We start from the raw sequence: 16,673 nt of genomic DNA, 5'->3' as shown, positions 1-16,673 counted from the left end.
TATACAATGAATTATGCTTGATTATCTGGTATTTGGCAAGATGTTATTTCTTTATCTGGAGGGTGATATTAATTACTATCCCCTGGTTATGTTCTCTAATCTAATTCTGTACAAAACAAAGCTAACCATTGCATATTCTAACTTTAATGCTTATATTATTTTGATGTATACTCAAATCATACTATTTCTGATTTATAATTTTGTCTTATTTCTCATTTATCCATATAGACCTACTCTCTTTTATTTTCCATTCTAAAGCAAGTGTATTTATTTTGTGACAGTGCCTCCTGTTTAGACATTTAAACTTATGATTTGTGGAATTAATTTATTTTGTTTTAATTTCATACCTTACTTTGTCATGAATTAAACTTCATTGTGTGCTCTCTGCCTTCCCATCATGCAATACAGAGTCAATAGAACTTACTATTAAACTGGTTTGTAAGGTCACATGGTAGAAAATAATGCCCTCTATCCCCACTAAGCTAAAAGAAATATGTGTTTTTGACCTTTGACCCCTTACACTTCATTGTGTGCCCTTTGCCTTCCCATCATGCAATACATAGTCAATAGAATTTGTAAGGTCACATGGTAGAAAATAATGCCCTCCATCCCAACTCTCCTAAAGGCCACCTTACACCGTACGATTGGTTTGCGATCCGATTTTGGAATAAGAATATAGCAGAATTTAATGTTGATATTGAGATATGGAATATCTTACTGTGTAATGTTCTCAAGTCGCCGTTAGAATACATGTGTTCAAATCTGTGACTATGCTTTCATTATTAGAATAAAGCAAAAATATCTAGTCGTAATGAAGTCGTAGCATTCGTATGATTTGCTACGATTTGAAACTAATTTAGCCTTAAGCCCAAATAAAGGCTTGTGATCATCCAAAATTGTTATATTTGTATTGTTAATTTGAACCCCAAATCAAAAGATACTTTTCACATTTTTAGAAAATGAGCAAAATGTGATTTTTTTTCTCCAAAATTGGGAATGTGAACCAGTCGTAAGGAGTTCTTTTGCCAACCTTTGACCCCTTAAACTTCATTGTGTGCTCTCTGCCTTCCCATCATGCAATACAGAGTCAATAAAACTTACTATTAAACTGGTTTGTAAGTTCACATGGTAGTGCCCCCCCCCCTCTCTCTTTCTCTCAACCCAGTGCACCCTAAAATCAGCTGTAGCCTTTCTTGTGTATGCCTTTCATCAGATCATAACAAAACTTCTTTTCCTATTTCAAGGTCAAGTCCATCCCAGAAAAATGTTGATTTGAATAAAAAGAGAAAAATCTAACTAGCGTAACGCTGAAAATTTCATCGAAATCGGATGTAAAATAAGAAAGATATGACAATTTAAAGTTTCGCTTATAATCACAAAACAGTAATACCCTTTTTACACAGGCTAAAATTTCCTTAACCCCGTACTATAGGTGGGGCTAAATTGCCATTTAGCCCCACCTATAGTACGGGGTTAAGCTTAGCCCACTTTCTTTTCACACAGCATTTTTGCAAAGTGGGCTAACCCCACCTTTAGTACGGGATTATTTGGCCCTGCAAAAAAGCAGGGTTATCCCAGCAATTGCGGTGCTAAGAGCGATAGTACAGGGTTAAGATCGCCAGTGTAAAACGAAAGTGGGCTAAGCTTAACCCCGTACTATAGGTGGGGCCAAACGGCAATTTAGCCCCACCTATAGTCCGGGGTTAAGAAAATCCTGTGTAAAAAGGGTATAATATGCTCAATTCCGTGACATGCAAATGAGATAGTCGATGATGTCCCTTACTCACTATTTCTTTGTTTTTTAATTGTTTGAATTATATGATATTTCATTTGTTTACATATTTGACAATAAGGACCAACTTGACTGAACCATATATAGTATTAAACAATACTAATTCCACATGCTCAGGGAGGAATTAATCATATTTTCAATTGATAATGAGAAAAATGAAAATTAGAACATTTCATATTTTATATAATAAAATAAAAGATAAATGGTGAGTGGATGATGGCATCAGTTTCCTCATTTGCATACAGACCAGGATGTGCATATAACTGTTTTGTGAAATTAAGCAAAACCTTTGTAATATGTCATGACTTTCTTATTTTACAACCGGTTTTGATGAAATTTTCAGTGTTATGCTTGTTGGATTTTCTCTTTATTCAAATCAACTTTCTGTTGGGGTGGACTTGTCCTTTAAAGATTTATGACTCCCTCACTCTTACCCCTTGTCCCATTTACTTTCAAAGTTTTATCTTATGGCAAATTCTTTCAGATCTTCTGGTATTTTTCATGTGCTCAAAATAGGGATTTACAGAATCCTCACTCTTTTAAAAATTATTTTGATATAATTATACTGTATTCTCGAAAAAATTGTTTGACCAAAGTTATTTGACCAAGTCTTTGAGATGATTCTACAAAAAAAGAATATTTGCACTGTGCCCTTTCTGATACTAGTATTTGGAAACTTTTTTTAAAATAGCATTTTCATTTGTACCCCCTGTTGCCATCATACAAACTATAACTTTTACATGTAATTGTGCCGAATTGATATCTCTATATGAGCACATATTCAGGACCATGATGTAAAACAGTTTTTTAACTGATCTTGTCATCCTGAATAAATATATTTGAATAAAGAAATAAACATTTATTAAAACTTGTTTATTTTGGTGAATTTGATATCATGAATTAACAGGAAACAAACTCAATATACTTCATTATTTTGTTTATAGCTTATTTCATTCCTTATTTTGCTCCTTGCCATAAATTTGACCCCCCCCATAAATCACACATTACATAACATCCCAATCTCCACTCTACCTTGGTCAATTACTGTTTCCAAAATAATAATCAACATTTCAGAATCTTTTCAATCATTTAAATTGTAGTAAAATATGGTATCCTTGGTTTGGGGGTTTCCCTATTTTAGGGGATGTCCCCAGTATAGGGAATTTCCCTTTTGGTATCTGGATGATGTATTTTACTTTGGTATCAAGGAAACTAACAAATATTCACTACCCTGAGAAATATATTAAAAGTATCTAAAGGGAATTTCAATCATTTTTGTTTGATTTATTTGGACATTCCATTAATTTCAAGCCTATTGACCATGCAGTATCATTCATTTCATTTATTTCAGTTTACATTTATTATATAAAAAAATCAGTTGATTCATCTTGGCAATTCAAAATGCATGCATAAAGTTATAGAACAGACTAATGCTGTTATATATTTCAATTCAGTTGAATTCAAGAATTTCATAAGTGCAGAATAATTTATGCAATATAAACTCATGGATGGAAAATTGCCATAAATGCAAAGCCCAATAAAGGCAAAGTGATTTCCTTTTTTGTGATTTAAAATGGTGTACACTAAACAATTACTTGTAACTTATTACAAATGTGAAGATGTTTGCTTCATTTTAACAAAAAATAATAAATCATATTCATCAATATTTCATTCAAAATAATCAGGAATGGGAAAAATGTATCATTATTTTACATCAATGCATTACAGGTCTATGTTAGTATCACTTGCATTCAAAATGATTTGAATTAACATATATCAAATTATAAACAGTTTTTAAAAAAGAAATAATGTCTTTAGAAATGTTTTGGGAACAAAGGATAGGATTTTTAAGCTCCATGTAAGTTTTAAAAGGGTTAAATTTATAAAACAAATCCCTAAAAGTGACTGTACCTTTATTATTTCCTTATTATTATATATCAAAACAATTGCACAAAATGAATACTCACAACAATAAATAGCTAAATCATGAGGGAAAAATGAGAGACAAAGTATGCTTTTATAGCAAACCTCGTGCTGTTCTTATGTTTAACAATTTTATAAAGTATCTCAAAACTCAAAGAGTTTGCACAAATGTGCTGGTGGTGTGAAATATTTCAAAGAGGATTATCTTGGATTTTGAGATTTAAAAAAAATCATATCATTCAGGGGTGGGGGTGTCTATCGTAGGTATCAGAGCATCATATATTGAAACTTGTTTTGCTCAGAACGTTATACCCAGCAAAAACTGTGGTGTTAACCGGTGTACATATAGGACCACACCAGTTATTTTACACTGGTGTTAAATTGGTGGTGTTAGTTTTACACCTATAGGTGTTATTACAACACCTTTTGTTGTTACATTTACACTCTTTGGTGTTATGTTTAATCTCTAGGGTGTAATTTTAACACCTCACGGTGTGGTCCTCTATTAACACCAATAGGTGTCAGTTTTAACACCGCAGTTTTTACAGTGTAGGTACATAAATACTGCACTACTAGGTAATGTGAGACACCTTAGTTTTTTCATTTGTTTTAATGTTACATTTTGTTGTTTTGAAAATCCATGTTACTTGCGAGCCCATTTAACAAAGAGATGCGATTTTTCAAAAATCCTATCACTTCTAGTTGAGATCAGTAGTCATTTGAGATTGTTTTGAATCTATTGCAACTCTTAGTGAAATGTGTCCTAGTTATGACTCTGAATTTCAATGTTATATCACTACTGGTAGAGTAATCAATGTTGACAATTTTATTATGAATACAGTGAATTTTTAGTGTGGATAATATTAATTTGTCAAATCTTTCAGAATTTCACTGAATGTCTAAAGGAGTGCACTGTTCTTAACTGATACACTTGTTTTTTGTTCTTTGCAGCTTGTATATGTAGGTGATCTTTAATTGTTCCCAATTCTTTCAATTTCTTATATATATATCAGTCATGTCCTTGTGCTCACCTAGCCTCCTCTAGCCAGCCTTCTTTTCAGATTGTTTGCGTTTGTATAGAGGTTGTGTTGATGTTCCTGCATGCGTGTATTGCTACGTAGAAAACCATAGAGCTTGTAGTGCCTGGTTTACCAAGTCTATGTTGTGTGTTTTGGTGGGTCATCGTTTGTGGTTGAATGGAGTTTTGGGGTTAGAACTCTGGTTCAGGGATGTCGGATCTTACACATTACATAACATAGTTCATTGCATCAGAATTGGAGTTTACCAACATCATCCATGGTGATGTAGGAGTAAGTTTGATGATTTCTTTCGTTGTTTTTTTACGATGCTTGTATTTCATGTTTGAAAACAAGTGGGTGAATGTCCGTTTCACTCTATCTCTTAAAGGAATGCCTGACGTTGAAGAGGAAGAAGAGGAGGAGGAGGAATATGAAGAAGATTATGAAGAAGAGGAATATGAAGATGAATATGAGGAAGAAGAAGAGGAAGAGGAGAATTCAGAGATGGAATACGAAGAAGAAGATGAAGAAGAAGAAGAAAGCTCAGGAGAGTACTACACTGATAGTGATGAATATGATGATGAGGAGGAGGAGGAGGAGGAAGAAGAGGAAGAGGAGGAGACTCCCAAAGAACCGTCATACAGTCATGTACATACCTTGACAAGTTTGAAGCTGCAATGGCTGAATGATACCAAGGCACCTCAGATGGCTCCTTGGAAACCACCGGAAGTCATTCAAAGGGAGAAAGAAGAAGCTGAGAGGAAGCGGAAAGAAGAGGAGGAGAGGAGAAGGATCGAGGAGGAGGAAAGGTTAAGGATAGAGGAGGAAGAACGGAGGCGGAAAGAGGAAGAAGAGATGGAGAGAAGACGATTGGAGGAAGAGGAGAGAAGGCGACTTGAACCAGATGAGAGGCAGGAGGAAGATGATGAGGATGCAGAGAAGGAAATTACTGAAGAGGATGTCATCAACGCTCTGAGATCGCCTACAGATGGGGGAGAGGAATGGGGAGACAGGAGGAAAAAATGGAGGGATAAATTTGCCACAAAGTTTGCGTCGTATGAAGATGATACTGAGCTTGGGAGAAGGCTAAAGACGGAAGAAAAAGGTCATGCCGTCAGCAACGAGGAAGATGATGATCGGAATGTAGAGGAAATCAAGGATGAAGATTTAAGTCAGTTTCAAACTGATTCCATTGATGATCATGAAGAAGAAGACAGCAGGGAACAGGAGTACTCCCAAGAAAGTGTAGAGGAGCTGGAAGATCTAGAAGAGGTTGATGAAGAAGAGGAAGATGAAGAAGATGAGGAAGAAGAGGACGACGAGGAGGAAGAAGATGAAGAGGAAAGAGAAGATGATGAGACAGAAGAGGGCTCTGATGAAGTTGAAAGAATCGTGATGGGAGGTCATCTAGCAGAAGAGGATGAATTTTCAGAAAGCATCTCCAGAACGGAAGACATCAGTGGTGCTGTAGAAAGTGATTTAAAAGCAAATCTTGCAGAAGAGGAAGATGACACATCTGGGGAAATGAGTGAAGAACAGACAGATAGGGAAGTTGTAGGGGAGGAGTCCGCAGAAGATTTAGTTTACGGGGATTTGATCAGCGCGACTGACTACATGGAAGAGTCAGAAAGCCAGAGTTTTGATCCACAGAACAGCGCACAGGATACAGAACAAAGTGAGAGTCTTTTGGTTGATGATATCCCTGTAACAGATAAGGTAATGGTGACCCAGATGCATGGGGTCATACAGGGTGAGGTAGTTAATGTGGAATGCTCCAGTTCTGAAGCAGAAGAGATTGACATTGATGATCTTATTAGTAGTCCGGAGGTTAGTAAGCGTTCCTCGTCATCGGCTAGCCACCCAGCTCTCTTGGATATCAAACCTGATCTTTCACCACTCCAGCCTAAGGTCGTTGATATTGACATAGGTGACACAGAGACTATTGATGATAGCTCAGCATTATATGAACCTAGTTCAGTACCTGATGATACAGAGACTGAGGATCATAGTATAGAACCGTCTGATCTCAGTGCAGTACTATCCTATCCAAGTGATCAGGTCCAAGAAGCTAGTGCAGCCTCTGGACCATCAGAACCAAAGACAGTTTCCACATCGCAACTCAGTACTGATGAAGACATTCTCTCTAAGCATTCCACGCAAGAGATATCAAGCAGAGACTCTCAAAGTGACAGACAAGATTACAAGGACAGTGAATCAGACAGAGATCAGGGGACATCTGAAGCAGCGGGTCTGCTTCAGGAAACAAATGCAAAGGGTTACAACTCAGGGACACCAGAAGACAACTCTCAATCCAGTCACCTTTCCACTCCTCTTGGTGATATCAACCTTGATCTGCTACCAGAAACTTCTTTTGCAGGAAACACAGACACTGAAAAATCTGATGTGGAGCTCGCCAATGAGGATGAAGGTTCCAATGTTTTTGATAAATCTGAAGCTATTGCTTCTCCTGATATTGAGCTTGAATTTGTGCCATCTAATGAAGCATACAGGACTTCATATAATAGTTTACCAAATAAAAAACATCAACGATTTAGTGTAGGATTTGAGGGTGATGTAGATGGAGGAACAGTTGATGATATCAAGCCAAAGATGTCGGCAAGTCCATCGTTACCTGAAAACCTGAGCGAAGTGAAAGAGACCCCTAAACCTAAACCCAAGTATAAATGTATGTACCCAAGAGCTAGTGGTGTCAGGTCACTACTGTCATCATCGTTTTCTGAATCCTTCAGTCCAATACCTTCCATTGATGATATCAAAAGTAAAGAAACTGCAATAGATGATGGTGCTAATAAGAATATGAACAATGCCACAGCGAGTGCAAATATGGATGAAATTACAATCAGGATAGAATCTCCAGAAGAAGATTATGTCTCCCCTCCAAGTGCAATTCAATCAGAGAGTATCAGCAGGGATACTCTGTCCAGCAAACAGGCCAAGGCTTATACCCCGACCACGAAAGCCAAGCTAGAGAAGCAGCGTGGAAAGAAAGGAAGTCCAAAGAAACGCATCCTGAAGCGATCCAAGGACAAGAGGAAGAGTGAGAATGATGTTGGTGTGAGGGGGAAAGGGGAGAGAAAAAAACATTATGAAGTTGAGGATGAAAAGGAGGCTAGGCTGGAGAGCCTTAGGGAAGGGTCTCAGGGTACGCATTCAGGATTGTCTCCTGATACATGTCCATCTTGTACTCCTTCCGATTCAGAGCGTGGCAGTAGCAAACGAAAGAAGGGTTCTGGGAGGAAGAAGGAAGGCACCCCGTCCAGTCTCAAAGTGCCTTCTGATCTCAACATACCAGAGGATGAGCTTTCTCCAACAAGTGATGTCCCACTGTGTACTTTCGATGGTGGCATCCCACGCTCAGAATCCAGCTCCAAGGAGAAGAAGTCTCGTCTAAGCCGTATGCGCATGGACATTCCACGTCGCCGAGATGCTACCAAGGCCACCAAAAACGGAAGGAGGACAAGTGCTGGGATGCAACAGACTGATGAACCCAACAAAGACAAAAAAATGCAACGATCATCAAGCACCAAAATAGACAGTAGTAGACCACTAGATGGCGCTATACCAAAGCAACGGAAAAGTAAATCCCTAAAGCTCAAGAAGCGTGTGAGTGCAGGAAAACTGGCATTGTCATCTACAGAAGGTGATAGCGATAGAGAAGAGAGATCACTGTCACCAGGCAGCCTTGACTTACCTTTAGGTCAGTTTGGTGAAGAAGGGGCCAGGTCCAAGAGGAAGGTGCCAGATGTTGTTGCTGACCTTGGTGTAGGAACCCCTGAAGCTGCTGCTACGGAACAACTCCCAAGACTCAGTAAGTTGGTTCATCCTCATACACTTATTATAATGCACAGATGAAACCAACTCCAAACAGACCATTGTTTAAGCCATTAAAAATGATTAATATTTAGCTTTTATTTGTCTGTAGTCTGATTTCATTGGTTTGACTGTAATCGGTAATTTGTTAGTAAGAGTAGCATAAGGGTAGGGACTTACTGCATCGACACTTTAATGGAAATCTTGATTTATATTGGCTGTTGAGCCATGTTGCGATGGTAATTAGCATTGATGGTCGACTTACCTTTGCTGAGTTTTTTTTTTGCATTAGGGAACGTGTCTCTATCTTGTTTCTTAGCAACGATAACTTAATAAATGTAATCTGATTAAACAGATATTGGTGCGTCATTTGCTGCCGAAACTTTTAAGCCAAATTCCCAAAGAATTTCTGGAAGTCTCCTAATCATACATAACTTTGCCAATGGGAATCAATAGAAATCAAACCAACATCAGAAAGAATAAATTTCAAGGGAGAATTTAGTTGAATTAGATTGACCAGTGTATGATAAGCCCTGTTTCAGTGTTTAAAGTTTACTTGTATAGAATTCTATTTTGCAGGTTTCTTGTTAAAATCAAGACAGGTAATTTATCCTATTTCAAGGCTCAATTATTCTTTTTCCCCTTCAACTTTAATTAATATTTTTATTATTTTATTCATCTTTTGTTTATTTTTTCATCTTTGCACATCAGCTCTCATCAATAAATGGCTTTATTCTCCTTCCTTAATGAATTGGAAAGAACAAAATGAATGTGGTAATTTGAAGAAAAGGAAAGATTGAATGTGCATTGTTTGCCTGTGCATGTATGAAGTTATTACAGCTTCTGGGGCTGATCATAAAAGTCTCATGAAGGAGAGTATCAGTGCCTACCGTAAACATGTACATAAAACTGAAGAATATTTCTTATTAATATATGTTGTTGCAGAAATTAATTTTATTTTGTTTTCCCCCTTTTTTCTACTCTTCCCTATTTTTATCTTCTTTATTTCGTGTACCATTCACATTTCATGTTTTGTCATTTCAAATTGACATTCCTCCTGTCTCCCATTCCTACCACCTATCTTATTGCCACTGCTATTCATACCACCTCTCTAACTACCACTACCACCTCACTCGTTCCAACTCTTGTTACTACCACCACTACCAATCATACCATCTCTCTACCACTACTACCATACACGTGATACTCCTACCATCTATCATGCTACCATTACCATTCCTACCACCTCTTGTTACTACCATCACTTCCAATCATACCACCACTACAATACCCTTGACACTCCTACCATGTGTCATGCTACCATTACCATTCCTACCACCTCTACCACCACCACTACCACATCTACCACTACTACCACCTCTACCACTACTACCACCACTACCTCCACGCTTCTATCACTACTACCACCTCTTGTTACTACCACCACTTCCAATCATACCACCACTACCATACCCTTGACACTCCTACCATCTGTCATGCTACCATTACCATTCCTACCACCTCTACCACCACTACCACCACACTCAGTCAAGAAGCTTAGCGTAGACGCCAACCTGACCGGTGAGTTTGATATAGATTCTACTACCGATGAGGAGGAAATCAAACGAGATGAAGCAAGCACCGATCCTGAACGTTCAGAGCAGATCACTGATTCACCAAGATCTAAAGGGAAATCCCCTAGGAGAATGTGGGGCAAGAGATTTAAGGTGAGATATCAGGTGCTTTCCCTTGTAGGGATATTAGGGGCTTTCCCTAGTAGGGATATTATGGACTTTCCCTAATATGGATTTCCCCTTTTAACTGATTTCATTAACATCAATCCTGTTTAAAAGCTTTCTTTTCTTGTAAAACTAATAAGAATTTTAAGATTAATGATCCTAGATTATCCATTAATAGCTTTCAAATTTAATCAAAATTAAATTTTTTTAAGGTTGTAGTCAAACCTTTGACCATAATAGACGTTTCCCTTCTTACCATTTGAAAATGTTTATGTCTTGGAAGTAAAGTACGAACTCAAATCTTGAAGGTGATTTGCAAAGATTTGAAATTAATTCATTTTGTTTATTTGTATATGATGATATTATTACACTTTTCTTTTCTGCCCTTACCTTTTAATCCTCTTCTTTCCTCTTTCTTTCCAAGAAAAACAATATTCATGTTCCTTTTTGTGATGATGTTGATAGATTTGTTTATATTCCTGTGTGATAGTAATATAGTTATTATTATTAGCTTAGAGCTAAGAAGTAAGCTCTTCTGTTTCATCACTCTGGCTCATCTTGCAATTACTGATAACGATTATTTTGCCCAATGCTAATCTATGTTACAGGGACTGAAACTGTTTTAATTGATAAATATGATAATGATGATAGCCAGTATTTATATATACATGCTCTCACTTAGTAACATTAATAATAACCTTGCTCCTGTAACGCCCATGAGATATCACTTAAGAAAATACAAATAGATAAAGCTAATTAACAAATTTTCAAGATAAATGAAACTAACATGAACAAAATATATCTTTTTAAATCAAAGAAGGAATTATACTGATAGATAAGTTTCTTATTTCATATTGCACATAATTAACTTAATTAAACAATTCTACTCTATAAGAAAAACAGGTCAACCCAAACAATTGCTAACCATAAAAAAACATGTGAACAATAGATTGTAAAACAACTTATGAAAGAGCATTTTATTATCTCAAATAATTCATATAATTTATGTGTAGTATAAATATCTGCTTGAGTATTAAATGAGAGCGCAAATCACATAGAATATATTTTAAATAGTTTTTTTTATAGACTCTTTTATATGATGTATGCTAGTTTTTTCATTCATTTTTTGTAATAGAGCCTTTTTGTAAATGTAATATTTTCCCTCTCACTTGGTGTATACATGTATGTGCTTTGCATTTTTGAAACTGTAATGCATAGAATCATACAACCTGATAATTTTATACTTTCTGAAAGCATGAGTATCACAGCTTTCTTATTAGATCGATTTTAATGTATGAGGCCTAATATTTTGTATATGAATAGTTTTGTAAACAAAACCCTTATATTTAAATTCACTCATAATATTTCAAGATTTCTTGTGCTATTTATCTATCCATTCAACCAATTTTTCTTACTCTGTCTGTATGCTATAACACAGAGATTAAGGTCATTAAAAAAGCTGAGAAAGGTAAAGAAGAAAGTCTGTGAAGTAGACTACCTAGTTTATCTATCATGTATACTCTCATTTGCACATGTTTTACTTTTGTTTATTTTTTTTCAAAACCATGTCAAACATGGTCCATGTATGTTTACCATATCATGTTTTAGGGTGTGTTTTCCTATATATCAGAATGCATGCTACTGTACTGTATTCTGTATGCTGTCTTGTGGTTTTCGTTATGTCTTTATTATTAATTTTCACAAGGAATTTAAGATACAGTTAATTTGGGAAGCTAGACTTGATGATTAATTTTTGTTATGATAGGAACATGTCAACCCTTCCTTGTATATTCTCTCCTTTCCTATTTCTTTTTTTTTCTTTTGTTCTTTCCATCAAAATACTCATCTCTGGCTATTTTAATTATTATTATATTTTTTTTTTTGGGGGGGGTAGGGGAAGTATCGAGTTTCCTTCAATAGACCTTAATATTTCCCTATGATTTCTCTAATCTTGAAAGACTTGTATGTATTCCTCTTTATTATTTGAAGCATATAATTCAGAAGGATAATTGATGGGATCTTCATTGCCAGTATATTTACATCAAGTGGATTCCTGTTTCCTTTTAAGAAGTAATTGCTTTTAAAAAGTAATCCACTCTATCAACCTTTTAGTTCTCAATTTTGTTTTAAATATAAGTGAACTGAATGGCTACAGTTGGGAGTTATTTTATTCCTGTAAACTTTCAGTACGGTTTATTTCTTAGAATGCTTGAACTTTATTTTTGTTTATCCCGTTTTTTATTCTACTTTAATTTGTATATATTGATTTGAAGGATCTGTGTATGATTTATGTTTTGTTATTTGTTTGGGGTATTATTGTAATGTAACATGGGGTTAATTAATTGTTCTGCTCACTTTGTTATACTTCACATGTTTGTTAATTTACTGGTTAATAGATAGAATTAGACTTACCCAAATAGAGGGATACCCTTGTAAAAACTCTACACATATAACTACATGTAGGACATGAGTTTTTATTATGGTTGTTCATGAGTATAAATATGAGTGTGTTTAGAGAATAATTTAGTTACTTTCCCCCTTTTTGTTCAGAACCTACATGCATAGTATAGCTTATAGGCATGTTGCATTTTTTTATTCAACAATTGCTATTTTGCTCAGTGAAGTGGAAGAATATTTTGTTAGTAAATATATTTTTCCCCTTTTAATGTTTAGAAAATCATATTTTAAGAAGAGGAAGAAATGCATCATATCCTTATTATTTTTATTGTTTAAAATGTTTATTTTATTGGTTTAAGAAGTTCTTTTGATATTTTTGTAGCTATTTCATTTGGGAACGACTTTCCTTTTTTTAAAGTCACTATAGTTGTACCATTAGAATTTTCCCGTGTAGAATTAGACTTATCTAATTATTTGTTTATTTTTTGTAAATTATATTTTTAGTCTAAATTGAAATGCAATCTTGCTTTAAAACTGTCTGTTAGTTACAAGCTTAAAGGGATTGTTTAACATCATTCAGGATCTAAAATATATTGCTGTTATCATAATTGCAATCATTGTAGTCAGATAAGAATCACCTGACTATTTTAAGTCAATCAGTTGCTTAATTACTGTGATATATTGATGAATACAGTCATAAGCGTCCATATTGATGCTCAAGTTAATCTCTGTAGGCTATGGAAGGAAAATGATCACTTTTTTAATCAAATTATTAAAGCATGTAATAATTGCTTATTAAATTATTTCTTTCATTGATCCCCTTACAACATTATTGCTTGCACTGACGGGTTGGAGGCCCCAAAGCTCAGATTTTTGCAAACTGCAAACCTCCATAAAGTTAACTGATACCTTAAAAATTCTTAATTTTAACAAGTTTTAAATTTGATTTTTATTGCTATAATAGTGCGGCTGGTACATTTGAGTCAATTATTCTATTGCTATTATCATTTTAATGTATTATTTTTCTATATTTTTGATGATTTCTTCAACTGTATTTGGAATGTTTCCTGACCATCCAGGAGGTAGTGTATTATATTCTGTTCATTGATTTAAAGGTCAAGTCCATCTCATAAAACTGTTGATTTGAATTAAATCAGACAAGCATAATGCTAAAATTTTCAACAAAATCGAATGTAAAATAAGAAAGTTATGACATTTTTTAACTTTGCTTATTTTTCACAAAATATTTAAATGCACAATTTAGACGCATGCAAACGAGAGAATCAATGGTGTCCCTCACTATTTCTTTTGTTTTTTTATTGTTGAAATTAAAAATTATTTCACGTTTTGCAGATCTGACAAGAAGGACCAACTTGACTGAACCATAAAATGTTAAGCAATGGTAATTCAACATGTTCAGGGAGAAATTTTGTTTCACAGGACAATGAGGAGAAAATTATAATATTTCATATTTGATATAATAATTACAAAAGAAATAGTAAGGAGTGATGTCATCAGTTCCCATGTGCATATAGCTGTTTTGTGAAATTAAGCGAAACTTTAACTTTCTTATTTTATATCCGATTTTGATTAGATTTTCAGTGTTATGCTTGTTGGATTTTCTCTTTTTATTCAAATCAAAATTTTGTTGGGGTGGACTTTTTTCCTTTAAGGATTGCTGTCTTGTCTTGTGTTGTTTATATCAATTTTTACTGGTTAGCTTGTTTTGTGTTGCGTGAAATGGGATCTTAGCCTTGGCCTTTGGTATTAGAAAACACAGTGTCAAGGGGGAAAAGAATTGCTGTGATTTTTTAAAAGTTCTGTTTTATTTTTATTAATTTGATTGAAATATAGAGTGTACTCTTTTGGATTATGGGTTCTTATTTTCTCTATTTTGCTGAAAATTCTTGTCAAAGATTGCAGATTTATGTTTTCTTTTTTTAGTTTTGATGCAAACAAGAGAATGAAATGAATTCTCTGCTATGATCACGATGAATGATAAAATAGTTATTGGTTTGAGAAAGGCATTGGATCTTTTTTATGATATAACATTGGCTTTGTTATTTCCTAAGTGGCTGTAGCAGTAAGAGCTCATAGAACTTAAAGTTTTTAAGGACCTGTCACATAGCTCTTTGCAAGCCTTGCTCGTGATTTGTGGGCAATCACCCGCAATCACCGACAGCAAAGTTTTGAGCATGCTCAAAAAAATTCTGTGAGCAAATCAGGCTTGCATCTGCTTCTGTGTGCAACTGCGTGTGAGATACGTGCCAGATACTGTCAATGCGGGCGACCTGCAGGTAGCAGAAATAGTTACCCGCAACTCTCCCGCAAGGCTTGCACGGAACAATGTGAAAGGGGCTTTGTGTTTTAGTTAGTAGTAAATAGTAGTAAATGTAGTCAGAGGAGCAGTAGCTGCAGGAACTGTTAATATTTGATTAGTACATGTAGTAATATTAAGAGCATATGTATGTTATCTTAGCTACCTTCTCTATCATAGTTTGTTGGTTGTTTCTTTGAACGTTATGTGGATGTGTTATACAAGCACATTAATTAGCAGTATTCTGGTAGATTTAAATTTATATTAACTGTAGTTGTTTTCCAATTTCATTCCAGATCATGCAAAAAATGTTTTATTTTGTTTTAATTGTAGGGCACTCATGTGATATGTGCAGTAATAGTTGATTTACACAAAAACTCAAACATTCTGTTCGAAGTTTGATATGCAGGAGTTATGAAAAGAAGAGCATATCAATATCTTTGCTCTATTCAGGGGGGGGGCTCAGCTGTAGTGATGTACATGTACAACTCATCTTCAAAACCATCCCTAGACACGTTTTTTTCTTCAGTAGTCAAAGTAACAAACCATAGATTCATGTATTTCCATGTGGCTCTTATGTAAATTTTACATCCTAAACAATACTGGTACCCTATAAAACCCTAGTTATCGGATACAGCTTGTAATCCCCCTTATTCTGTCCCACCACGGATTCAGTGCATCCTTTACCCAATACTCCGCTCTTTAAATTGTTTCTTTTTAAATCTTGAATTAATGATTTAAGTTTATTCTGAAGGGAATGATTTATTTTATTTTCTGTTTGCAGACAAAACATTTTTTTTTTTTTGCACTTATGCTTTTTTTTAAGGGGGGGGGGGGACTCTCCTCCTTATTGAATTAGCTAATTCTATTTTCTGTTCATTTTGGGTAGAGCGGGATAATGTAATGACTTTTTATTTATTCATTTTTATTTTGTATCATTTTAAGATTGATAATATTTTCTGTTTTAGTGTTGTGGTTAGAATGTAAAACAAATTGTGAAAAGGAAGTTCTGCAGAGTCTCTTAGTTTTTGTTTTAAAGATTAAAGTTACTGCACAGTCTTCAACATCACTGTTGTATTTATAACCCCTTTGTCTCTTTCTCCTCTTTCTTTCTTTCTTTCTTTCTCTCTTTCTCCTTTCCTCTCTCCCGATCCCTCTTGTCTTTTTCTCATTTGTTTTTTGTGTGATTTTTTATACTAATGGCGTGCATTTATTTCAACATATTTTTTTCTTAACATGAAATTATCTTTGTCATTCTGATGTGCTTGTATAATTGTGAAAAATATTTCTCTAATGGTCTAGTCTTTGATGTATTGAACCTCCAAACTTGCTCCAGGAAATCTTTAAATGATATTCCTTAAATTCAAGATGATTAGAACTGAACAGGGACCATGTGAGACTCCCTTCAAAATCTTGTTTCTTGGGTAAAAAGTATTATTTGAACCAAGTCTCAGCCAAGTCTTGACACATTTAGCCCGAGCTATTCTGAAGAGCTGCTCCCCCTCAGATCTTGGTTCTTGATCGTGTGACCGCATCAAAAGCTTGCACGAAACGTCACCCATGACGTAATCTCCACAATTACAATATGCTATCTGTTCTCTAAGTGTTATGTCAGATTATTTTTGTCATCTTCTGAGGCTTTGTGTAAAAAAGAC

General features: G+C 35.0%; 1 protein-coding gene across 12 annotated transcripts in view; it reads left to right on the top strand.

Moving 5' to 3' along the window:
* The window catches only part of LOC121405875 (F-actin-monooxygenase MICAL3-like), a 138,731-nt gene that overhangs the window by 98,635 nt on the left and 23,423 nt on the right, over positions 1-16,673 (top strand). For 11 of the 12 annotated variants that reach the window (XM_041596861.1, XM_041596862.1, XM_041596857.1 and 8 more), the window contains 2 exons: positions 5,123-8,563; positions 10,114-10,292. In XM_041596861.1, the coding sequence (XP_041452795.1) occupies positions 5,123-8,563; positions 10,114-10,292 (3,620 nt within the window). Of the gene's footprint in view, positions 1-5,122; positions 8,564-10,113; positions 10,293-11,742; positions 11,773-16,673 lie in introns of all 12 variants that reach the window. The other variant, XM_041596856.1, reaches the window with a different exon arrangement.

Source organism: Lytechinus variegatus, chromosome 19 (genome assembly GCF_018143015.1).
Source record: "Lytechinus variegatus isolate NC3 chromosome 19, Lvar_3.0, whole genome shotgun sequence".
Classification (NCBI taxonomy): domain Eukaryota; kingdom Metazoa; phylum Echinodermata; class Echinoidea; order Temnopleuroida; family Toxopneustidae; genus Lytechinus; species Lytechinus variegatus.
This window is presented reverse-complemented; position numbering and strand designations above follow the sequence as displayed.